General features: G+C 41.4%; 1 protein-coding gene across 4 annotated transcripts in view; it reads left to right on the forward strand.

Moving 5' to 3' along the window:
- Positions 1–25,523, forward strand: part of UBE2F (ubiquitin conjugating enzyme E2 F (putative)) — an 87,696-nt gene extending 62,173 nt beyond the window's left edge. The window contains exon 9 of one of the 4 annotated variants that reach the window (XM_026852504.1): positions 24,847–25,523. In XM_026852504.1, coding sequence (XP_026708305.1) covers positions 24,847–24,882 — 36 coding nt within the window. In that variant the 3' untranslated portion in view covers positions 24,883–25,523. Of the gene's footprint in view, positions 1–23,264; positions 24,648–24,846 lie in introns of those variants that run through there. The other 3 variants (XM_026852502.1, XM_026852503.1, XM_026852501.1) reach the window with 3 other exon arrangements.
- Positions 25,524–26,970: the final 1,447 nt, after the last annotated feature.

The following is a 26,970-nucleotide window of genomic DNA, read 5'->3' on the forward strand; positions in this document are numbered from 1 at the left end:
CAGTATTGCAGCCTCATTTCACCTGGAATAATGCAACATTTTCATACACTGCACCCTCAGATAACTCACACAGTGCCAGCAGCATTGATATGTGAGGCCAGAAGCTATTGGAGAAGAGGGATATTGAGGCAGATTTTTCCTTGTGTCACTTGCACGCTGCTGTGACAAGCTATTGAATCTTTTTTTCTGGTTTGGTTTTGGGTTTTTTTTTTTTTTTTCACACAAGAAAATACATTACTGCTTGGCTTTTGCTTTTTTTTTTTTTAATTTATTAAAGGCTTCTATTAAAGTAATTAAGAACTTACTATTAAAGTAATAAAGAAGATTTTTATTTCAGGATTGTTTCTGTGGAGATGGGTTTGTAATGTTCATGATGTTACAGGGTCTGAAGCTGCCTCTTAAGGTTTCCTCTTAGGATTTTAATTGCCCTACATAGCCTCAGTTCCTTAGGAAATTAGGCTTAAAAAAAAGTCTCTCCTCAATTGCTTGCAGTCTTTGGAGGTGGTTCTAATGAGTCTTCTGGGATGAACATTTTCCTTGAATTACTTAAAGACTGTCTTCTTGTCTTTACAAGTGAGAGCACTAATCTAATTCCATTAGAAATTCCATTGATAATTAGGAACAGTTGCAGACTACGTATTTCACTGAAGAGCTTTTCTAGTCTTTCATAATTGTATGCAGGTTTTTTGAGTCCTTAAATAGCAAACATTTAAGGATTTTCATAGAATAATCTTAATATTTCAAACCCTTCCTTGGGCAACTGGGCAAGAACCAGCAGCACCTTACAACGTGTCAGTGCCTGGACCAAATTCTGGAGAGGATATTAATGTATCTTCTGAAAACAGGTAAGTACTTGAAAGAAGAAGTTGTCGGCAAGAGGTCTGCCTCTAAGTAATAACTGTAAGTAAGCAACAAATACACACATGTCTGTAGAAGGTCTTTAGGCATCCCTTTGGAGATATAGTAAGTTGAATTTCCCCCCAAATTGTCCGTATGCATCAAAAAACATGGTTGCCCTGCAAGGCCTCTTTACTTCTGGAGCCACCAAGAACCAGCAACAACTTGAAATTGTAGAACTTCTTTTTCACCAAGAGTGATTTCATCCTTTCTCATTTTTTGCTTGTGTGTTTTTGGTTTTATTTTTTTTACATTGGAAACTACTAAATCTGGCTCATGAAGCACGTTCTTAAAGTGGAAAGGGATTTCTGTTCTGTCTCACGTCAGGTTTTATCGAACGCTATAAACCAGTCTGCCACACAGACTGGGAGCCCTGTGCTTTCCTTTCTGAGCTACCCTGTGGGGTACTAAATACAGAAGCTGGCAGGTTTGGCATCTTTCGTCTCTGTGGAAGTTTAGAGTAATTTTGTCCTCAGATTGATAATGCCTTCAGACAGTTAAAAAGACCCAGAGCTCACTGCCTGTGTATCATTTCAGATTTGATCATTCTAAAGGGTCTTCCAAAATAATGTCATGACCAGCTCTACTTCTTTTGTCCTCCTGGCTTTTTATTTCCATCCTTATAGATAATAAGAGTGTAATTACATTTAGATTTCAGTCTACCTTGAAAATCCATTTCTCTGTGTAGCTAAAGAAATGTATTTGAAACTAAATAGTGTCTTCAGATTTGGATTCTTCTTGATCTCTTGTCATTGATCACTTTGAAGTTAGTTTTCTTCTATTAATGTAACTTCATATGTCAAAAGATTAGTCTGTTTGAAATATTATTTGAGAATTTGATGAAAGGCATGATATAAATGCTAGCATGTGACAGGTGTGTTGGATCCTCTAAGTGGACAAACAGTAATGCAAAATAAAATTACAACTTGAAAGTTTGGAAAAAATAATTCATTATCTGTATTTCTTCCTCAGGTCTTCTGGTTTAAAGTAATTAATTTAACTGATCTTACAGGAACTTCTCTGTTTCTCTGTCATACCTGCTCTTTCTTTGTTATCATTTTAATATCAAAGGCGTTTGAGTATACATTTCAATACTTAGCTTGCTTAGCTCCTGCAGTGATTCTTCCTTTTCAGAAGATATCAGGTCTTTTCCCTTGTCACTTCTCCAAAACCATCTCAAACTGCACAGAAACAGAAACAACAGCTGGCAGTGGCTCTTTTACAGATCGACGTCTTCAATGCAGATCATCAATACCTCTGCTTATTGAAACAACTGAGTAATGTGAACTATTGCCCTTCAGTTGAGACACTAGCTAACATCTGCGTTGGAAATGGATGGAGCGTCTGCAGGAGGATTCTAATAAATAAGTTGGGGTTTTTTCCTTACCTCCAAACTGCTTGGACTCTGCTTTTTTTGGTTTTTGTCTTTGGATTTATGTAAAACTCAAGGACAGAGTGGCTTGGTTCTTTGAGACAGGCTGCAGGGCCCAAGAGCAGAGATACTGTGACCTTGTAAGGAATGAATCATATAGTGCATTAACTTTTCTTGCTTGAAGTATTTGGCTTGGTTCACCTCTTTGTAAATGGAGACTGGATGACCTGCAAGAACATTTCTTCCAACTTTGAGTTAATTGGGTTTGTGTGGCTGGAAGCTTTCCTTTGGATGTTCTTTACTGGGTTTTCTGCTCGCTGGATTTAATTGTTAACAGTTAAATATCATGAAGTAAATCTGCTGAGAATTAGAAATATTATCCACTGATCTATAGTGACTGTTAGTGAATTTGGGTGCAGAACAGTTTGTTTGGATAGGACTCACCAAAATTATCCAAGATTCTGTAAAAGATATTTCAATATAAAACACTGATATAAAATATAATAAATAAATGTCATGGTCCATGGATGCTGCATCTTGACACTACATTTCAGAGGAGACATTATTTGTGGTAAAAAGCACTAGGAAGACCTCTAATCCAGCATTTTATTTTCCAGATAATTATGAATTATATGAAATAGCTGTGTTCCTTTGATCGGTAGTGTTCCTTGAAGAAATTGAAAACAGTTGAAATGGTTTTATTTTGCAGAGTAGTTAAAAGCATATGGGTAGGTCAAAAGTCAAATACCAGCTCTCTGTTACCCAAGTTTATATCCTGTTTCTGTTTGAATGCTTGTTTCTTTACTGGATTGGGTCCAGGCAATGCACCCCAAAAGTCTTTAATGGCAAAGTGTTTTTTCTAATGCCCTCCCCAAGGAATTTTTTAAAAATAATGCTCATTTAATTCATTAATGTATTATTTTTAGCCCCATTCTGTCAAACTTGTTGCTCTTGCCACCAGTTTCCCATCATAGCCATAGACTTTGTTAAACTTTTCCAGTTTCCCAAACGTATCTCTATGAAATTTTGTATCCAAACAGTATTAATGATATTTGAAGAATCATTAGTATTACTATTTTCATTAGTATTTTCATTTTTTAAGTTCAGATGCCTGAAGTTTAGCAATGGCTCAAGACAGCTGAAAAATTAGCCTTAGAACGGAGAAATTATTTTGAAAACATTTACTTGAAGTTCATTTCAGGTGGTCTTTAAAAAAATACAATGTGTTTGAGCTGGTGCTAGAGGAGCATGGGGCTGGTTGTGCTAAGTGCTCATAAGTGACAAGAAGCAGTTTCTGAGCTGTACCCTGCCTGTATCACTGCAGGGGGACGTGGTGGGGAGAAGTAATGGAGCATGCAAAAGTGACTTACATTGTCACATTACATAGTAGAGAAGGAAAACTTCTGCTTGGCCTGTTTCTGAAGGTAGCATACCGATGTCTGACTGGTTTTCCTTTGCACTGCTTCCCTGAGGCTTCAAGTCTCAGGGAACAGAAAAGATGCTCCTCTGAGTGAAAGCTTCCCCAGAGCTGGCAGTGTTCTTCCCCACCACAGCAACTGGAAGAGTTGCCATGGGGAAGCAGTAGATCTAACTAGGCATCATAGCCCTTCTTTGTTTGATGTGGGACACTCTTCAGTCCCTTCTACCAGAACAGCCTTTTCACTAAATGATCTTTTACACTTCATTGTAATAACCTTGACAGTTCTGTTGGGTGGAAATGCTTTTGATTAAAGCGGAAATTTTTGAGTTTGCAGCTTGGCTAAAGAGGCACTCCTGTTTCATGGTAGCTCTTCTATTCAGTGTTGCACTTGCTGCTTTTTTGCTAAGTGGTGTTTCCTGCATACACGGTCTATGTTGAAGCCCGCTAGGTGTTGTGGAAACATCTGATTAGGTACTCGTGTTTAGAAGAAAGCATTTACAATGACTCTGTGTCCAATCTGGAAATTATCACTATAGCATGTGTGTTTGCGAGAGGAGGGCTCTGAGTTCAGAGTTCACAACTGTTGCCTCTCTTAATACTGCACAGCTTTTTCCTACCTGTGGGACATAAGTGAAGATTTAAAAGGTCAGTACAGTTTGTGATCCTCCCTCCCCCTAGCTTTACACGCTTAGCTATGCAGCTCAGAATACATTAGAGTCCATCTTCCAAGATGTGTCTTGCTTGTCTTTCTCTTAGTTGAGTGCCAGGCTGTGTCCTGTAGTCCCTCGCTGAAAACATACAATTGTTAGATGCTTTGAAGTTTTACAAAAATATTTTTAAGGGGTTAAAAAATGGGCACATTCTTGTATCATTTTCAAAGTTTGTTCCCTAAATCCTGGCCAATGGCAGTATAACAAATTGAAAGCTGAACATGTTTTAATAAAAAAGACACTGCTTTCATCTGTCAAGCCAACCAAATGGAGAATGTAGACGATCAAAGCATTATTTGACAGCCTCTTCGGGATACTGGAAAAGCATCTTTATCAATTATTGGCAGAGCAGAAGGATCAGATTGGAGTTGGATACTTAGTGATATATTGGAAAAAACAAGTAAGTCATACTGTGCATCTAAACGTGCAAAGTTCTGCGTGTCCTCAGTTTCTTCAATTAAAAGAGACCATTGAGACCATTTAGAGTTTTTCAGGATGGGTCTTTAGTTTTGCATTGATCTTGTAGCAGCTGTTCCACAAAATAGCATTAGCTAACTGTCCTTTCTCTGTTTCAGCATGGCACGTGAAAATGTATTAACTATTCCTGCAAAACCCAGGGGTGTAATGAAGTGTGAATACAGATTATCTATCAATCATTCTTGTCTCCTGTGTGCAAGAACAAAGGCTGATCGCAGTATGGAGAGGGATCGGAAGTTGTTAGTGACATGCTGGGTTAACATACCCTAATGTAATCTTGCATAAATGAATGGAGATGAAAACAAAATGTAACTTTGCTGTTACTGGGAGGATGTAATATAATATCCAGCTCCAATGTGATGTAGGTATCCTGGTATTTTGCTAATTGTGCAGAGAGTTACGAGATCTGGCATGTCACATTACCAGCTTATTTTCTGCTGCGTGCTTGTCAGTAAACCTCAAATTCATGACTGACAGCTCTGCACTGCTTGCGTGAATTTCTGAGTTAATCCGATTTATTTTGTAATTTATTGAGACAGAGTAGCTTCCTGCTCTAAAATGACTCGAGACAGATGCGGGCACACCTGTCAAGCAAAAGCAACACAGGAGAGTTTTGGTATGAACACGTCACAAAATGGAGTCAAGAAAAACATCCACCTTGTGTACAGTACCTAGTGATGCTGGCTGTTTCTTGATTAAAGGCAGTTATTCCTTAGTTGCCGCTCTCTGCATCCACAGCATAAGCCTCTGCCAGTGCTTTTGAGTACAGTGACTGATGGCTCACTTGACACAGCATGAAGGGATAGCATCTGACAGCATCTTGCTTGTTTGTGTTCTTAGCTCCGAAGCCAAGTTTGCATACATGTCAGTCAAGGGAGGATGGCACACTGAATATTTGTCAAAATAGTCTGAAACTTCATCTGATGACCTGGCATAAGAAAGCGATAGATCAGCAACAAACAGATTTTTCTGGAATATCTTTCCAGCACCATGCTGGTGCTGACTTCAGATATTACCTTGTTTAGCCTTGCATTCATTTTGGCAAAATAAAAAGAGAGAAGTGGGTTGGTTACAGCTGCCAAATTAAGTGTTGTTAGGAAGTGGGTCTTTTCTATGGATTCTAGCCCTGTGCTGGCAGACTTAGGAGGAAACTATCTGAAAATTTCAGCCTGTCATCATGTACTGACTACCTTGTCAGTAGTGTGAGTATTCAGTAACAAAATCTATAAAGCCAGAATATTTTTTTCTGGTGTCTTGAAAGAGCTTTATTTAAAAAGTAAAGTGTTTCAATATTTATTTTAATAGTAAAACATTTACCATGTATTTTCCTTGTAATATATTTTATTACTCATCAGAAGCTACAAATAAGTTACTACTTTTGAGCCTACAGCCTTCTGTTGAATGTATGGATTGACCATAGCTGCCATTCTAACACATATGCAGTTGTGTGGCCAGCTCTTTCTTGTGGAGTCAGCAGATGTTAACTTTGACATTAATTTCAGCAGAATTTGTACTGGGTTTTAGCAATGGAAAAAAATCACGTTTTCTATGAGTTTCATAGGAACAATTTAACAGCCATTTCTCTCCAGAGCACTTTAATCAATCATCCCACTGGATTTCCTCATCTGAGGATATCATAAGGATGCTGGTTATTACATGACTACTTCTCTGATTACATAGTACTCTCCACTATGTCAGATTCTGGTCGGGCACTCTAATTTTGTGCTTAGTTTACAGCCATTTATCCTGGAGGACTGGGCAATTGCTTTTACTGTGTTTTATTTGGCTGTGACAACAGAATCAACTTTTAATGGTGCTGCTGGCCAGAAGGACATGATGGGATACATCCTCACCAGCAGTGAAATCTATAGGGACAAAATATCTAACAATTGCCGTATCTGTAGGTAGATGAGTTTCCTCTAGTACTGCAGTGAAGCCCTGCTCTCACGGTGCTGGGGTATTAGCATATCACTCAGCTGAAAATAAGTCCTGTATAACTTCCAAAGTACTTGCAGCGCTTGTGGAAAACAACAGCTGCTTTTGATTCTTTAGCATCATTGAGCCTGTGAACCCATGAGCTTGAAATCCCTCTTGAAAAATAAATAGGAATTACATTTAATAGGAGGAAGAGGCATCAAACCAGGTTTAGACATATTTTGAATATTCTGTTTATTTCATATTGTCTGAAAATTTGCAGATGTCTGTCTGCAAAGCTTAAATAGGTAGAAAACCCTGAAAGACTGAACAGACAACAACAGAGATGGTACTTTGGTTTAAGAGTCTTATTTGCTTCATTGCAAATGAAAATTAATGCGGATTTGTTTTTTTCTCCATTGTCTGCAGTCAAGCCAAGCTTTTCACCTTGTCTTGGCTTTCCTTGTAATGATTAGTAGCAATTATAAGTGATTTAATTTTGATACCTTTAATAATAAACTGAAGAAATAGATTTAAAGAAAAGTAGGGTGGGGTTTTTTATTTTCAGTATCGTGAAGCTGGTTAATGTTGGTTTACAGTATAATTTATAGATGTTTGACACTTACTTTTGTGTGAACGGAACAGGATCTGATGTCTATGAATGTAGTCTGATCATCCAGCATGGCAATTTTGAGCATAGTTTCTTGTAGATGGGACTTAAAGTTATACAAATTGCCAGAGCCCTGAAGTAGATGAGGACATGTTATCATGGTAAGAGGACACAGTTTCCTCCTCTCGCTGCTGAGGTAGTAAGGGCCATAGATTCTCTGTTTGCTCCAAGTCAATTTGAACCAATTAACTCTAAGTTGAATTTGAGATCTAATGCCTAGCTCTTATTTAGGGCATTTCATCTGTGGAAACAAAGCACACCATTGGAGGGCTCATCATGTTTTTTGCTACTGTGCTGGTGGGAACGTAGTAATGTAGAGAGGGAAATGATTCACCCCATGTAGGATAATAAAGCAGTGGGGGTCTGGGCATTCGTTTGGATCCTCTTCATCCTGGCATTTAAATTTAATTCTCTTTCTTACCCTGTCCTTATTTTTGACTTGAATGTGTCTCAGTCTTGCTATAATTTTCCTACACAGACAATCTTTCTCACCTATTTTATCTTGCTTTGACAAGTTTGTTTTTGAAGGAGTGAAGACAGGCCACTTTTCTTTGCTGTGCTGCCCTTCTTATAGGTGTCAAAGGTTCCCCTTATATACCTAAGCTAAAATGCACAAAGGCAGAAGCAACCAATTTTGTAATCTTAAGCCTGACATTCTGCTTTTTTTATCGGCTTGCAAAAGAAATCCTTTTTTGGGTTTTCAGAACTGAGATTGGACTGGGGTTTAAATCAGCACTCTGCTGCACTGACTGCAATCACAGCTGAGACTCTTGTCCTAGGGGTTTTCTTTCTTACATCTCATAAACTTCAACCTTACAGTCAACCCATGTTTGTGATAAACAGTAGAGAACATTTGGCAAGGAAATCAGTGCGAGTCTTAAGATTGAGTCCTTAACAGTAAGTAAATCTACTGTGTGAATTGGTTCAGATAGCCATTCTCCCTTGAGGAGCCCCTCTTTAGCACTCTGTAACACTGACAAAAAGGTTTCACCTGGTGGTGGTTCCACACCATTCACTCATACTTCTGATGAGTGGTTACTCATTCCTGATATAATTACTATATTCTACAGGCAGTCCCAGCTGTAATTCCTTGGCTGAAGGGAAATTGTCTCTTGTGTATGATTAAAATCTGTGGTCATCTTTTTAAAAATAAAAATAAAGGCTGCCATCAGGAGGATAATTTCCTGAACAAGGCAATACGGTACAGATAGCTACGAAAATAGGTGAAGAGGAAAAGAAAGTTTTTGCCTTGATCTTTAGAAGCAATCAATTTAACATGATTAATGTAAATTATTGTAAGTCAGGAGAGATACAGAACTGCAGGGCACTTCAGGTTTAAAGTAATTTTTTGATTAAAGTTTCCTAGACTGTAGAACCATAATTGGGTAGGAGAAGGAGGAGAATCCATCCATATATTATAAGTTAAACAATCTGGTCCCGAATGTACTGGAATATGAGATAATAGCAATTAGGTGTAGAACAAAAGAGTTTCTTTGAAGCTGAGAGTAAAGGAATTACTGAGTTGACAAGCCCGACACTTTCCTCCTCCGTTCCTCAAGGCTAAAAATTATACTTTTAACAAAATGTTCCTATGCTTGGTGCATCACTATGGTATGGATAGATGTGTCGACCTCAGTGCCACTATAATTTTTGAAGGATTTTTGTTTTCTATCATTTCGCTTCTCCGATGAAAGTTGGATATTGTTTTGGAGTCTGTCAGTCTAATATTCTTGAAACAGCAGCAGAATAATTTGAAGAAATATAAAATGATGGATAATGATAAAATTGAGTAAGGAGACAGTGGAAGACTTCGCTAGGCAGCTGACAAGTTACATGAAAGTAAGCTTGTGTTTTTAATGTAAGTGCAAGTTAAAGGTCTTGATAGATACATTATTTGTTCCTTCTTGCTTATGCCCAGCATAACTGAGTAAAGTGATTCTGAATCACATTAGAAGGGCTGTTTGTTCTGTAACTGCAGGTTTTCTAACACTTCATCCTTAAGACATTTTCAGAAGGTATTTCACAGAATCACGAAGTTGCTGAGATTGGCAGTTTGCTCTGGGCATGGTCTGGTCCTGCCCTTGTGCTCATGATAGAGTCAGCTGGAGAAGGTTGCCCGGGACCACATACAGTCAGATTTTGAGGATCTCGAAGAATAGAGACTCCAGAGCCTCTCTGGCAACCTGTTCCCATGTTCTACCACCCTTACAGTAAAAAAAACTTTTTCTAATTTTTAAAACATTAGAAAAACATAGAAAAAATTAGAAATACATATACTGTATTTCAATTTGTTCCTATTGCCTCTGTCACTGCACCACTGAGGATAGTCTGGCTTTGTCTTCTATGCAGCCTCCCATCAGGTATTTACACCCATTATGGTCCCCCCAAGCCTTCTCTTCTCCAGACTGAATGGTCCCTGTCAGTGTCTCCTCCTATGACAGATGCTCCAATCCATTAATCATCTTTGTGGCCCTTTCTAGGCTCACCCTATTAAGTCCCTGTCTCTCTAATCCTGGGGAGCCTGTAACTGGCACAGAACTCCAGATGTGTCTCATCAGGCCAGAGTGGAGTGAAAGGATCACCTCCCTTAACCTGCTGCCGGTGCTCTTCATAGTACAGCCCAGGATGCTAGTGGTCTTCTCTGGTGGTTCATGGTCAGCTTGGTGACCACCAGAACTCCGAGGTCCTTCTGGACAAAGCTGCTTGCCAGCTCCCGGCATTTACTGGTGGATGGCGTTATTCACAGCAAGACTTTGCATTTCCCCTTGTTGAATTTCATGAGGTTCCACTCTGTCCAATTCTCCAGCCTGTTGAGGTCTTTCTGAATGGCAGCACACCTATCTGGCCACTCCTCCCAGTGTCATTAATAAAGAGGTTAAACAGTTTTGGCCTCACTATCAACCCCTTGAGTACTCCACTAGGACTTTGTGCCACTGATCACAATCCCCAGAGCCCAGCAGTTCAGCTGGTTCAGTCCACTTATCCACTGTCCATTCATCTAATCAGTTTGTCTCGGAGCTTCACTGAAGGGAACCTTTAGCAATTACTTTGCTTTTTATTCATTTTTTTTTTTTAAGGAATAAGGCCTATGCAGTGATGCCATCTATCTGTCCCCTTCCCTTATCCCAGCCTCCCCTTCAGTCCCTGTAGCTTTTAAACACACAGATAAAAGTTCTGTCAAATTTAACAGAGCAGCAGAGTTGTTAACGTCCAGTTCCCCAAACTGTCACAGACTGTCAGTAGCAGCAAAGAGAGGAGGGGCTGTGAGCGAGCCACCAGGAAACTCTGCCATGTGAGCTCATCCCAGAGCCACCCCACGGGGCTGCCCCTCAGCTGGGGGTGAGGGGACCCTGGTGCAACCCAAGAGGGCTGCAGGAGTGTGAGGGAACTGCAGCTCTTGCTGGGAGAGAGGAGGTGGTAAAGAGTATCAAGGAAAAGCTATTCTAAGGGGTGAGAGGGGAGTAGTAATGCTAGTTTGCAAATCTGTAATCAGTCAGATTTTGCGATCTTTGCTTTCTGAATGTGTCTTTTAAAGCCCTTTCTTGATTGTGCTAGTTAGTCCCTAGATGTATGGTTAAAATGTGTGGGTTGCAAATAGACTGTTGCACACTCAGTGAGGCTTTATTCCGGTAAAGAGAACTACACAGAAGCTATTTGAACATCATGGGGAGTTCCGCTACTTCATGCTGATCACAAGATCTGCATATTCTTACTTGCATTTGTCTTTTTTCCTCTTCTGTATTTAGCCACACTTGAAGTAATTAGTAATCAGACTCCTGTATACATTAATTTTCAGGGGATTTTTGCACAAACCTCATTTTTTCATTTTCAGTGCTGCTGGCTCTTACTCCAACAATAGGAAGATATATGCTGTTAAGATTGCTTAAGACATAATTGTGGTCAAGGCTTTAAAGCTACTGCTTCTTCATCTCGCATTATTAATTCTCAAGGTTTACAGACAGAGTGGCATTGTAAAACCTGTTGTAAAATTGTGCATTCTGTTATTCTTTTTATAATGTCTGAACATCTCATTGGATAACCTCTTAGCATTTTTAGTCATTTTCAGTTTGTAAACTGGATTTCTCCTGCTCTCTTCCATGTGATCTTGGAATTATTCTGATAGAAAGTTTGTGAGGTCACAGTCTTTCTTGGCAAAAAATTATAGTGAAAAAGAAAGTTCCCAAGGGTTTGCTGTGGGATCTAGGGCTATGGTAGAAAAGAGTTTGAGGTTATACAGGTAGCTTATATGTCCACAGAAACAGTAAGACGATTTTAAAACTCATTAGTGTAAGAAATGTTTTGCCAAATGTGGTGTGGTACTTCTGGAATCCCTTGGTCTTTGCTGGGTTTCCTGATGCTTCATCTCCAGTTAAGATATGTCAAGAGATTTCAGGACAGCTCTCCAGATAGTTCTTACTAAGGGATGATCCAATTAATCTTTGCAAAGGAGATGCATGAAGAGAGAGGCAAGCTAGAACCTGACCTCCTTCCTACCTTTCTCTCATAAGCACTTTGTTTGTTCTTGGTGTGTTTCTTTTACCAGGGATCTCAGCTGGTTGTCCCAGAGCTTGTAACACTGATTTATCATACCTAAAAGTATTAAGCTTAAAAGTCATCATACTTAAAAGTATGACAAGCTTTGCAGGATCATTACAGATGGTCTCTGAAAGACTTGCAGTGTTCCAGACTGGAGTGCCGACCTCGCCTTCCTTTTCAGTGCTACCTTTTATACTGCAAACACGCAGTAGATTTCTCCACCCAGGACAGTCATCTCCATTCCTTTGAGCCAATCTGTGTGCATTTTCTCGCACTGCTCCTCTAGAAAGACTCAGAAAGAGTTATCAGGATGGATCTGGGCCTCCAGGAACTCCTCAGGCTTTGATTTGTGATCTGGGTCCAAGAATTTAGGATGCAAATTAGTATGTTTTCATCTTCAACTTGGTCAGTGCTGGACTTTGTCAACAACTCAGTTGATGCAGTTGGCTCTTAGCTCAAGGAAGGGTAGACAAGAGAAAGACAATGTTTAGTATGTGTCAAGACAGGGATATCATTAGAGCTGACAAAGGGAGACATGCCCAGATCTTGCTCTCATTATGTTTGCTTCAAGCTGGCTTTGTCAGGCCCTCCCTCATTTTTTACGTTTTTTGCATTGTAGAATGTTTGGGTCAATGTGTTGCTTAAATTAGTGTAGTCTCATCCTGGCTGTGCTGTTTTACTTACTCATGTTTGAGCTTCTCTTGGACTGGGATCTGTCTTTGTCTGTTGTCTAGTATGAGGTTTTCCACTTAACCTTATTCTCTTGTTTAAATTGATAGTCCTGCACCAGACCTTGACATCCTGAAATCTCTATTCCTAATAGGAAATAGGTGGTTCTGAACATTTTCAAGAACACTGCTTTTTATTTTTAACAGTACAAAACTGTGACGTGATTAAAGTGTGAGGGTTTTTTTTAGCCACCTTCAAGTAAAATAAACTCACATTTATTCCTGGATACTGAATCAGGTATCTATTTCCTGATTTATTCCAACAGGGGTTATGAAATGCTGAAGAATTGTTCTAATTAAATGCACCCACAAAGTGTATCTGAGGAATTGAAGTATATATTCACCTTTGGCCATACAAGCCTGTCATCTCTCGTGTAAGCAAACTTTTTTTCCCGTATCTGTAAGGAATCCCAAAGTACTTGTAACTGATCCAGAACTTGCAGTCTCGCTTTCCTGATGTATGCTGCCACCGCTCAGACGCCAGCTGCTCCATGCACGGATTTGATTTCATGCTGCCGATGGGGATGTGCGTGTGTCGCTGTGACACCTGAAGACTTTATCAGGGCAGTAACAGACAGTCAGTGTTTGTGTGTCAGAGCTAGAGCCCCAGCATTGTCATTGTCCTGAAATCCTCTTCAAGCGCTTTGTTTCAGACCATGGGTCTCCAGCCAGTACCAGTGCCTGTGGATGCCACATTAACGGTTTAGGAGTTGGTAAGCAGCAGGAGGAGCTTCTCGAGGGAAGAACTTGATCTGCTGCGTTAGTAGCTAACCTTAGCTTTTCAAGTTTTACCACTCTGGAAAAGAATTTAGCCCCACAAGTCTTTCAAACTTGATGTGGGGTTTTTTTTGGAAGCTGTTTAATTTTTATTGTGGGGTTTTTATTATTCTTTGATTACAGCTTAACTGTCTTATTAAGAACAACAGTACCATGTCAGCCCCAAAACATCTTTTCATAAGAATTCTCCCTGTGAGTCATTGCATTTATTTATCCCCGTATTTATTGCAGTAAATCCTTGACTTCCTCTGCACACCCAGCCACTTTGGTGCTTACTGAAATTGTGGCAGCCACAGTAGAATACATACTTGTTTTTCTGCAGTATTCCTGCATTTGGAGAACTGCACTGGGGTTTTTCTTGGATTGCCTCCCCGTTTTATGTTCCGTTGTCCATGTTACAGCCTTTGAAGCCTTTTCCCAGGGAGCATAAAGTACATTAAATGGCATGTCCAAATGAACAACAGCACAGCTGCTAATTGTGCTAACAGATGTAAATAGGAAAAACATTACTTTTCTAATGCTAGAAGTATTTATAGAAACCATTATCCATCTTTCATAACACTTTGATTAGGGATGGAGCCTCTTTCAGGTTCAGCAAAGTTGTTTAAGCTTTTGCAGATGGTTTAACTTGCTGAGGTAATGATACAAGTGTGGAAGAAATGCAGGTGTTTTAAAGTTCTTGTATTACATGCTTTAGGCAATTAAGTGGCTTAAATGGAAAGCTTTTGCTTTTCATTCTTTAGAAAAATGCATAGCTTTAAAGTGGAACATACAGCAGGGTTGTTGAATGCAAACAAGGAGTCCTGACCTCTTTGAGCTGAGTTCCCCATGTGCCTCACATGCCTGGTCAGGTTTATTTGAACATTGTTTGACTTGAGTAGAGCATGACTTGCAAAAACCCTCTTGCCAGACCCAGGCAGCTCCCATTTCCTCTACGCTTGCAATTTATCCATTAAGATCTTGGATCCTGAGGACATAACCTCTCTTGGGAATGAGTGGCATCCTCATGGGTGGAAGTGCATTTGCAGGACTGGGGAGGTTAACATCAGTGTAATTGGGATGATTCAGGTAATTTTCTTGAAGGGCTCTCTCTATAACCCTTTCCAATAACTGGATTGACAAGACAGCCAGTGTGCCTGGTGCCAGCCTTGGGCTGACCCCAGGAATGTTGGAGGAACAGGGAAACAAGTGCCTGACATGAGGCACTGAGTGACCAAGCAACCTCCATGTTCCCTGGTTTAACTCACAGGAGGTAGTCTTTGTTTTCAGCAACCTGGGTGAAATTGTAAATGGTAATAATCAAATCAGTCACAGTCAGGGCAAATCCTGAGTCGTTTGGCACCGCGACCATATGACCAAAGAACTCAAAGTCTCCACCACCTGTCTCCAGCCAAGCTGCTCCATAAGCCAAAGGGCAGATTTGGCAAGTGTGTCAAGACCTGCATCGTATTTGATTTAGGGAACAATTTTATTTGGGAAGCTGCTTTGCCCTCTTCAGCTGGCTCCGTTCCCTCTCCGTTGCACAGGTGGGATTTAGATGCAGTTATCCCTGGCTATGCCAGCAGCTTTCACACCCTGCCTCCTAATCCACAGTCCTTTCCTCTCCCAGTAACTTCAGAGAGTGCTTTTTTTCCCTTTATCTTTCCTTCGTTGCCAAACAACAGAAAGTTTGCGTAAGCATGAGGGAAATGGTTCCTACTTAAGATCTGAGAATCTCCAACAAAATGGATGTGCTGCTTCATGTTCAGCATGCTCATACTTCGCTATATCTTTGCAACACATCTTCAGCTTCTCCCTAGAGCAGTGTCCTGGCAGGCAGGTCACTAATTTTCACATCAATTCTATAACCTACCTATATGTACAGATATTTATAAAAAAAAAAAAAAGTCCAAAACTTAGTGTTTTTCTTCTTCCCCACAATGCTCTTTTTTTCCAAATAGTTGCAATAAAACCAGCAGGTTTGGGTTTTTTGATTTTTTTTTTTCCCCATAGTCAAAATTCCACCATTTTTTTCCCTTAGGACTTAAGCTACCAGAGAGATCTACTAAAGCATTTTCTCATCATTTTGCAAAATCAGAATTGCTTGATGTCGTCAAGTCAAAATCTGTAGTAGAGAACATGAGCCGTGAAAATTAATGTAGTTTTGATTGTACCTGCTAGGCACAGGGGCATGTGGGAGACACCTATGGATAGGTTTTTCACTCCCTACTCTTCTCTTTCCTCATAGAACTAAAATTTAATTACAGAGCTTGGAAAATTCTTCAGATGGTGTAGAAAATTCTTCAGATGGTGTAGAGGCTGAGCTAAAAAAAAAGAATGACAGGGAAATGATAGCAAGTCAGGAACATGAATTGGAAAAACACCTCATACTTGAGATTTTTTTATTACTCAAAGGTTTCATTCAGCTCCTTTTTAAATGGGAGAGGGTGTGTGGGGGTTGATGGGCATGAATACTCATTATTTCCTGCAAGATGGAAAAGAAAGAAAAGGTCACTTTAAATATAATCCACAAGGCTAGTGGGTAAATCTACCTACTTATTATATCCTCCTCCTAAAGCTTTGGCTGGAGCTGAGTAATATCATGTTCCTGGTGCTCACAAGATCCCTTTACTAAACTGCACTTTAAGTAAAACCACAGGGTTTTTTTCCTGACAAATTGCTTGGAATTTAACCTTGGTGATAAACTAGTATTCTGTTACAATAGTACATTCTTATTATTTCATTGTTTTAACACAAAGGAGGGGAGGGCAGGAGCAACTGAGCATTTTTGTGATCTTTTTCTGGCTCCATTTGAATTTTACAGAATTATAAATCTAAGCGATGTGAAGATGGATCAGGAAGGGTTTGTCACAGTGTCTGAGTGGTTGTAGTCATGATGGAGAGACAGATGTGGTACACTGCATTTTCCTGCAGGGACTGGCCAGTGTGGCCTTCAACCTTGTCAACACAAGCCCCCAAAGAGGGGAGAATAGTCTCTGGTCTCCAAGGTACTTGAGGGCAGAAACTGAGGTCAATACTGTGAGTAGGAAGAACATCTTTGCCCAAATACTGCAGTGTGTGAAGTGCTACCGGTAGTGGGTATATTAAGGATAATGAGCTAAATCTGCTTGCTTTGGGTTTTTTTGTGTAATTCTTATGCATACATTCGTTTTAAATTATCTCAGGAATCTTTTTTTTTTTTTTTTTTTTGAAGTTTGCATTACAATTTGTGGTGGTTTAGGCCCTGCTGGGACCGAGGCCACACCACCATTGTCCCTCCCCCACCTTTGGACCGGTCGGGGCAGGGAGTGAGATACAAACCCTGGGGTTGAAATAAGGAAAGGTTTAATACAACAGTGTAACGAATAGTAAACTGAACAACAACAATAAACAGTAATAACAGTAAACAAGACAAAAGATATACAGAGAGATACCGCCAGGGACACAGCCAGCCCACCGCGCGTGCTTTCCTGAACAAAAGCCACACACGAAACCCTTCCCGCGCTTGGTGCATGGACCTGATGTCAGCATGGTTTCGAATAACCCGTTTAGAGCCCCTTCCCCACTGCTGGGGAAACAACCCTATCCTAGCTGAACCAGGACACAACTTTTACAAACTTTTCTAGTAGCTGTCACAGAGAAGTACAGTGTTTGTTTTGGATAACTGAGCAGATCATCTGTATCAAATTAAAAAAGCTTAATAGTAGACAAGCAGTTAATCATTACAACTCAGTGCAGTATAAATTGTTGAAAAAATAGTCTTCTCTCTTAGAGGTGCCAAATCAGGTCAAATCCCAGTTTTTGAAAAGTTTCTTGAATACATGCTTCAATATGCTTTTACAAATTGAGGACCATGATTCTCTTCTGGGTTTTTGGGGTAGCTGTTTTCCTTTTGTTTCCATAATTGTCTATATATTCTTCCCCAAGTGCTCCTTAGAGATGCATAATTTGTTATAAATTACCACTCTGGCCAGGTACTGGGGTTGTTTATGACTTCAATGTAAAATATCTTGCAGTAACAACTTTGTATAGTCTGCCATATTTTTTAAATCTCATTTCAGTGTGACATGTTTTTAAGATGAGCAGCTCATCAGTGAATTGTTTTAGTATTACATCAGCCAGTATTTTTTTTCATCTAAAGCTAATTAGATAACAATTTGCTTTTTAATATTTTCTTAATGCAAATCATTGCACATGTGCTGTCTGGTAAGAACATACAGTACAATTTAAAATCATGACATCAGTTAAATTATTTGAAATTGATGTCTTTGGCCAGAGTTCTTCCTAAAAATATATATATATTTATCTGCTTTAAGGTTATTTGTTAAACTTCTTTGTATAAACAAAACTTTTAAGTACAAAAATGCATCCAGAAGTTCAGTGGGATATGTTTTAACTTTATGGTCTGTGCTGTAACCCAGTTTTCAGTTAATGGTATTGTGAAATATGTCATGGCTTGTATTTCATACTCTTCACCCACTTACGGATTTTGAATTTACTTTTGATTGATTGTCTCCTTGTGATTCTCATCAAATGAAGTGGTGATTTGTCCAGCATTACCCAGGCAACAGATACTTCCCACGGGGCTACTCATGTGTTGCTCTCCTCTCCTTCCCACCTCCCTGCAGCTCAGGGCAAAGCTCCTTTGGATCTGTTCCAAAATGGGTTTAGATGGCTTCATCTCATACATGAGTGTGAGAACTGAGCACCTTCAGAGCTGGACTTCCACCGAGGTCTCGCTTATCCAGGGTAAAGGCTGGGATAGGGCAGGGACATGGAGGTGGGGCAGGGGGGACATGCTGCAGCCCAGTGCCTGGGAGCTGTAGGGGTGCCGTGAGGGGCAGGGCCCCATGGACCTGCATCTGGGCTCATCTGTACCTCTTAGCGTCCAGCTGGAGCTGGGAGAGGACCTGCTGTGCTCTTTTAGAGTATGCTTAGAGTTCCACTATTTTGTTTTGTTTACATTTTTATTAGTTTCCTATTCCCATCTGATCATCATATACCCATGTTTTCCTTTAAAAGATACGGGGAAGGCATTTCTAGAACTGTCTAATATGATACTTGTGCTGTCCATCCCATTACAGTGCTGTGTGACAGGATGGCCATTGTGCTAAGGGGATACTGGCAATGTCTGAGCTTCTATCTCCCGTACTGCCTATAAGGCCAGGGCCTAATTTAGGTCCCTGAATCACGTCATTCCGTTGTGCACAGAGGAGGCCTGTCTCCTGGCTTAACACCAAGCACAAGCCTTGTATCCTAAGCGCAATAAAGTGGCAGATACTGCTTCCAAATAGAAACCCAACCCAAGCCTCGTTCCTCCCCACCACCCAGCACACCTCCAGAGAACCCAAGGGCAGTTTTGCCAGTCTCTTACTAGATCTGTCTTCTGTCTTGAAATCTGTGAAAGAAATACTGTGCAGTGAGACTGATGAAGGGAAAATGATGGTAGTTTGAAATTGGATTTCCCCTTTGAAAAGCTCCTCCGGGTGGTATTTCGAGCACTCACTGGTGGCATATCAGGGCTTAACGGCTGGCTGAGTTGTTTCTGAAGTTTAATGCATTATAATATCAATGCTTTTATAGTAAAACATCATAATAACAGTCAACCCTCTCCGCCTTCATGAGTCTTTGGCCCAACAATTCTGATGATATGGGAAACTGGTTCAGCATAGAGGCAGGCAGCTGTGCCTCTGACCCAGCTAGCACTGGGATGTGGCAGGAGCCCCACGACGCAAAGCCACCACCATCAGCTGGATGAGCCTTGTGGCAGGATAAATGGTCGTTGCCACGAACTGCTTTCATGGTGGGGGATTTCCAGCAGCAAAACACCTGACTCTTCTCCCTCTCAGCATCAAGACCATGGGACATGCTATGCTTTTTCTTATCAGTGTCTGTCTTGGTGGCAAAGGATGGCTGGGGCTCAGGGCACTCACACTGTCTCAGGGCTGCATACAGTTCCTCAGAGTCACTCACAGAATCAGGAAAAGAAGCTCTACTCAAGTGGGTAGGCTTTGGGTTTTTTTAAAAAAAGTAGGTGTTTTGCACAACCTGCCTTCTAGCCCATGTTTCTGGAAGTGCTGGCACGTAGCACCTGTCCTTGATGGGAAGTTGAGAGGGTAAAATGCACGGCTGTGTTTCAGAGAGTAGCAGGGTGCATACATACCGCACGGCAATGGGTGCTTCCACACACAGCATCCACGTGTGCGGTGAACGGCGTGTCTCCAGCTCCACTCACTGTGAAACGAGTCCCTCTTCTTTCCCTTAGCATTCCAGGCAGGGTTTGGTGTGCGCCTCTTTATAATGCAGAAGATGTGCTGCTCTGATTAAATTTTTTTACTTCTGATTATTCAGTACTGCACATAAGCAGATGTGCACATAGAGAAGTGCCCCCTGTTAATCAGGAGCTGTTAAGCCATATGGCATGTGAAGATGAAGTATTACAGCTATGGGATGAGAACCTCCTGTTCAGCAACCAGGTTCACATGCAGCAAGTACCGTGTTAATATATTCTTGCCAACACTGTCAGTTCCTTCATCTGGCGAGTCAGCCTAAGTGACAACATGGATTTCTGGAGCCTTCCTTCTGCCCTGAGGTCCTGCTTCTGTTAAGTCACTGCTGAGAGGCCATCTTTCTATTTGAAAACCTTGTAAAGTTACAGGTGAAAACATGGAGGATGCTCTGAGCTGTCTGTACTGCACTGCTCTTAGATATTGTAGATACAGCAGAGATGTAGTTGGCCCTGTTGCATTTCCAGTGGTATTTCTTAGCTTTATGCCCAATTTCTTTTAGTGACCCATCTCTGAGAAACACAATAGTAGAAAATAACATATAGTCAAGCCCTTGGTTAATTAATTTGCTTTCCACTAAATTGGCCATTGCAACTAAGAGTGTTAGTGACCCTGGATGGTTGCAAAAGAAGCAAAAAACTACTAGCAGGTGTCGCTGTTTTGGTTATTCTAAAAGATTAATGGTATTGCCAAGGTGGGTCTTTTTACCTTCTTTTACTTAGCTTTATATCCCAGTAACATGATGAGTCCAAAAGGCTTCATTTAGCAGCAACAGTGTTGTGATCAACATGCTCTGATGCTGTGACTGCCCAAGAACAGGCTGACAGGCTGCTGTGAGCCATCAGTCCATAATACTGAAAACAACCATAATAAACCACTAAATGAGAGGTTTCCAGCATCATTTGCCATTATGAGTAATTGTTCTAGTTTGCATCAACACAGTCCACAATGTATCAGCACTGAAAACGAATTTGCAAGGTCACTTTTCCTTTGCTTGTGATATTTGAAAGACTCAAGGTACCTAGAGATTTTCCTTGCCTGAGGCAGCCTGAGATCTGGGAACCTCTCTAACCAGACGTGTTGCTTATAAGTAGTTACTCAAAAACACTTTAATGTGATACTTGCCTACTGTAACTGTTGTCGAAGGATTGAAGTTGACCAGTATCTGAAATATTATTTAGCATGAAGACAGCATTAGCTCTGTAGCATGAGTTTCTTAGCACTTGTATGGTTCTATGAGCATGGAAACGGGTGTGCTTGCAGCAGATTTAAAAGTCACTACACAGAATACTGCCTTTAGCAGATGCCATATTGTGCCAAAATAGCTTCTCCTTTCTCCTAAGAAGTGCAGGCAGCCAGTCTTGTTTTATATCTTCCAAACCACAGATCTGTGCGAGTGTTTTTTCCCTAAAGTGCATTTATGTTTTTGTTTCCACAGCTATGATATATCGTTTTGGCCTTAAAACTGTGTTCTAAGCTTGAGATTCAGAGCACTTTGCATATAGTTCATGGATATCTCTGTGATGCAGTTTATCAGATGGAAAACAAAATCATGGACGAAATTTCTGATGGATTATAGTTCTTTGATCCTTTGATTTGGGACTTCAACCATGAGATAGATAACGTTTATCCTTTCTGTCAGAAAACCAAATCCAAAGGGAGCTGATCGGGAAGCGTTTGAAGCTTGTGTTGGGGCCAAGGAAATACTGATGCCTTCCAAGGCTAGCTGTAGCAAAAAGCCTATATTACTGCTGCTTTTCTGGTGTAATCCCTAGCAAAAAAATAGTGGCAGTGTATAGCTAAATGCTAATCAAGACATGGGGGAAATCCAAATTTCTTTAAAAAGGGGAGTGCAGAGCTGCTGTAGACAAGATAAAAATAGGCAACTTTAGCTGAGAGGACAGACTTTTTAGCTTTGACAATTTCTGTTTCCATTTTAAGTATTTGATGATATATTTCAGATTTCAGAATGGGTTACTGCATGCTCCTGCAAGGGAAGACAGCTCTACTCCCAGTTTTAAAACAAGCTTCACAGTTAAAAGCAACTACTTGCTGCTCTTCAGGACTTATTAGCAATATTAGTACAAAGTCATGGTGAATATCGTGGTGCTCACCTTTTATCTACTGTTAATAAAAAAGTAAAAAAGACCCGACATTAAAGTCCTTGAACAATGAACAATCATTGTTTACAGGGGGCATTAAACTCTCGAGCTGCTGCTGTGTCTGTAAACTTGGTTTTATTTAGCTCTTTGCTGAATGAACTGTACCAGAACACTTGGTGTGCGTTCGAAGGGCATCATTTTATGTAGCAGCAAACCTGGAGCTACTAAGTTACGTTGTTTAAAGCAAGACTATGCCTTGCTGTGATCCCTCAGGTCATGCTAACAAGACTTTGTGCCCTTCCTAGTAAAAGCAGAGCCTTGGCATGGTGGGTAGAGGATTTCCGTGCTTCCTTGGCCCCTGCTCTCCAGGCAGCTCCACTGCGCCAGGACTGCACCGCATTCAAAACCTCTTCATCTGTTGTACATGTTGGCTTTTCATATTCTAGCCAGCATGCAAAACTGAGAGCTGGAAATCAAGCAAGAAGCACTTTGCTCTGAACCCCCCCACTTGAATCTGGAGCACGGGCCACTTGGTGTGTTTGTATTGAACATATTTAATTACAGACTGTAAGCACATGAGGCAAGGTTCAGACTCAGAGTAACAGGACGGGAATGTAGCATCTGACTGACATCCTGGCTTGGACAAGTATCCTATGAGAAAAGTATGTCAGAATTTCTCTTGCTCAGCATCTCTGTGCTTTATAAACTACCAGAAGTGTGTGCTTTTCCAGAGATGCAGGGATTATATAATAGTCCCATGGCTTTTCTGTGGAGAGCTACAGGTGTAAGCATGTCCCTTTGAACCAGTTTAATAAATGAGTGACTTGGATGATGAATTTTTAATTCTCTAGGCTATAATAAATGACAAAAAACCCCACAAGTAGTGATTGATTATTGTGCTTAGTTACCTGCTAGCGGTGATATTATGCAGGTACTAGGGGGAGACCAGAATGAGTATTTGGGATGGAGTTGGCCTTGGGTGCTCTGCTTTTGTAGCCGTTCCTGCGGTGGTCTTGCTTGTTCTACCCTGTAGGGACAGCCTCTCTTCCTTCTCTAAAACTGTGGCCAGATCTTTGCTGTGCTGCTAGCTGGGACCCAGCCTCTCGGCAGATGCAATCTGTTTGCACCCATGCTGGTAGCTGGCGATGGCAAACTCTTTGTTCAGTTCAGTCCCCAGAGGAGATCCCCAGTGGAGCATGGACGTCTGCAAGGACTCAAACGGTTGCCTCATTTCTCATGCACCACATCACAAACGTGTGCTGGGAGAGCGGCGGGCCTTGAGCTCGGTGGAAATTTGGCCCTGCTGGTGCTAACGTGGGAATCCACCACCACTGTAGTCCTACGTGAGTCCCTCTCTGACATGCTTGGGGTAATTCTGGCTGTGCTTTCCTCTAGGAGGACTTTCGGAATAAAGTTGAAGATTACATTAAGCGCTATGCGAGATGATGAAGGGAGATGGATGGCAGGACCATGGCTTCCACACTAGAGTTGTCCTTAACTTCAACAACAACAAAACCAGCCCGGATTGTACTAGTCCTGTGTCCATGTTGTACTGAAGAAGAAAACTAACTTCATAACTTGTCCATGTTAAAAGGAGAGTTCAGCATAAATACAGCAAGAAATTGTGTATGTTGGTTGAAAAAGTTGTTTGCTTACTTTTAAAAATGTTTACTCTTCTGAACTGTACTGTATATCCTGTTGATGAGATATGCTTGAGAAGTTAAAAGAAATCACTATTGAAATTGTAATTACACTTTTTTTTAACTCTTGCTTAGTTAGGAGGGGGGAAGGAAAACAAAAAACCCAGACAGAAAAGATGGCGTGTTTTTGGAACGCTTCAAGTTGGCAATAAAATGGTCTCCTGTGAACCAAATCACAATACTGTTGCCTTTGATGAGCAGAAACAATACAAGCTTTTTTCCAAGAGTCATTCAGCTAAGGCTTGCGAGAATGCAAGTGCTAAATGAAATTCTACTTCTGGTATTGACATTCTTGATGATATTTAACGTAAGTACGTTTTTGTCACACAACATTTGGAATTTTTACATTGTTATTTTCAGCTCCTGTTTGGGCTACAGTATTTTTTTTTTCTATTCATTGTGTGAAGTAGTTGAAAGAAATACAAGCTAATCCGTAACTTAAGTAAATGTGTAGTATTAGTAAAACAATATATATATATATATTATATTTCTGTGAAAATTCAATGAAAGGGAGATTTTATTTTTTTTAAAGAAATCTGCCTTTGGCTTTCCAATCTGGATGTGGTGAGGAAGCATCAGATGCTGTTTGATCTGATGAAAGTAAATTCAAGCACTGTTACCTGGAGAACACCTAATTGTGTAACTTCAGCACTGAAAGGGAATGACTAATAACGCAGCTGAGAATAATAATGCACCGCACCTTCTTTTAAACACTCGTGTGCGCCTGGCTTTTTTGGTAATTTGAAAGGATATGATGCTGTAATTGCCTTTTCTGTAAGTAGCTTTATATCAAACACCCAGTTATCTGTAAGCAGAGATCCTTCAGAAGAGAGTAGCATGTACCTCAGGAATCACTTCAGAGAAGCGTGCTGCCTGCCGTGTGCCAGAGCTCCCCGCTGCTCGCCCGCTGACCCCGGCGCTGCCTGGGGCTGCCGAGCCGGGGCCTCGGCGTAGCCTCACAGACCGAAATGCATTTCACTTGTGGGATCACGCAGAGGAGGTGCCATGGAACTGATTCAAGCTTTTATAAATAGATGAATCATAGAAATAAATGTTCGTGTGGTTTCATACGGAGCAAGTGTATGTGTAACGCTTGGGCATTGACTGTTGGTTTTTTTTATCCCCCTCCCCGATTATGCTTTAATCTTCCCAACTGTTTCTCTGCAGACACTGAAGGAAATCAGAATTGTCTCCATCATTAGCGTGGCAGAGCTGGGTTGCAAATTTTAAGCACGGTGCATCCTTGCAAAGTTTTCCCTATGCCTTTTCTCTTACAGCTTCACAGGCTCCTGTGGATGTTACTGGAGGTGTAGGAAAGGAGGGAAATGAAACACGGGGATTGGCATGCAGGAGGAGAGCCTGATCATGAGCTTCATCTTCACTGTGTCTATTTAAAATGAATCACAGATCAGCATATTATTTTAAACCTGCAGCCACAGTGAGAGATCTTTGCTGCCAAAATGCTAATGTCAGGGAAGGTAAGGAATAAAACACAGAAACAGAAAGGTTGGAAAATACATCCAGTTTTTGCTTATTGAATCAGAGAGGTTCTTCTATTTTTGAGCTAAAACTGCTGAACCAGCTTGCTGTAACAAAGATGAGTGCTCCTTGCTGTACTGGCACCCTGGTACTGTCATCACCTTCAGCAAAAAGAGTAGTAGTCCCTGTTTCTTGGGCTGTCACCCATGCCTGGCTCCCCATGCTTGCCTGGAAGCCACTGCAGCTGCACCCAGGGCGGAGCAAATGCAGAGTGCTGCTACGGAGAGCCAGGAAAAGTAGCATTGGGGCATGCAGCAGGCTTGGGTTACCAGCAGCCTCTGTGAGCTCAGAGTCGGAGATACAGTCATCCCCATACAGTCCTGCTGCATAATCCCTTCACCATGTTTTTGCCTACCTAGAGGAGGTGAGCAGAATATTAAAGTTTGGATACTATTAAATACAGTACAAGAAGGCCTGAGCATCTGTTTCTTCCCATCCAGAATACATAGGGAAAAATAAACTGAATTATTTTTTCCTGAACATAAGGAGCTGGGGTTTTTTATATGTTTATTTATGTTTATATGTATTTTGACATATATATTTGTACAGATGTAACTTATCTAATCCTTTCAGCCACCCTCGATTTCCACGTCTCACCGAAGCACTAAGCTGGGGTGCCACAGGGGGCACGGTTCACCACACATGGCCAAAATACTCCTACAGAAATCTCATGGGGAGCTTGTCTCCATCCTGCACCCCCGTGAACCCCCTGTGATGGCAGAAGGCAAAGTCTCCTATAGGTCCCCAAAGTGTCACCTTCCCCTGCGGCCTGTCAGTGGACAGAGGCTCGTCAGCTTGTGCAGGAATTGACTTTTGTGAATTCGTGCAGCTTTTGCAATAACCTGCTGCTTTTTTCCTAATTTTTTTTAAATTTATTTTTATTCTAGGCCGGTAACCATCTTCCAGAAAGCCTCTTCAGCTCTTCCTGGCTTCAGGCATCATGGTCTTGGAGCCTTGGGCACTCCCTATCAAATAATGCCAGGTTTTTTTTTTCTTGATTGTTCGACTGCCCCTGAAAAAAAGCCCCAAATATCAGATGGCAGAGAACAAAAATGCTGTGGTGTCCTGGAACAGGAGTTGGGACCAGCCAGCCCAGGGTGGGCCTGGGGAATGGCTGGCTCATTGTTCCACTGCCTGGCATGTGCAATTTTGGAGGTTTTGGGGAAACGTGAGAGCCAGGGGGAACTGGGTCCCTCCAGGGGACCCCTTCCTGAGCCAGCAAGGCACTGAAGGGGCTCTGGAGTGGTCCTGATGCAGCGCCACCAAGGGTGCTGACCACCACCCTGCCCACCCCTGGGACCCCTAGTGCCACCCTGGAGGGTGCCCATGGTCAACACTACTGGGGGGTCTCCAGGAACAGAGAGGCTCCTTCAGGGCAGTAAGGGCGGCATCCGGGGCAGCCCCTCAATCCACTTGGGCTGCAGCCTTCATGGAGGATTCACACCAGAGACAGGCACCTGGTTTATTTATGTATTTATTTATTTAGGTAGGAAAAGCACCTTATTCCCGTTCCTTGTTAGCCCCGGGGCACTGCCAAGGCCACCAGCAGTGCCGCCACCAGTCCCCACTGCTGACCTTCACCGATTGCTCCCCATCTCCTAGGCAAAAAATCCACCCTTGGGGCCAGGGGAGAAGCTTTTCCAGGTGTGGAGGAAAAAACAAAAAAAACAACAAAAAAAAAAAAAGGACAAAAAGAGGAAGCTGTGGTGGTTTCGTTGCCCAGGGTCGCACCGAGACCCACCGGCACCTCCCGATGCTGTGCTGACACTGAAGAGCTGGCAGGATTTCAACGCTCCCACCCCCTTTTTTGTTTGGTTTTTTTTTTTTTTGGGGGGGGGGGAAGAGGACAGCCCCTGTGCTGC

Source organism: Athene cunicularia, assembly GCF_003259725.1.
Source record: "Athene cunicularia isolate RWA chromosome 7 unlocalized genomic scaffold, athCun1 chr7_part1, whole genome shotgun sequence".
NCBI lineage: Eukaryota > Metazoa > Chordata > Aves > Strigiformes > Strigidae > Athene > Athene cunicularia.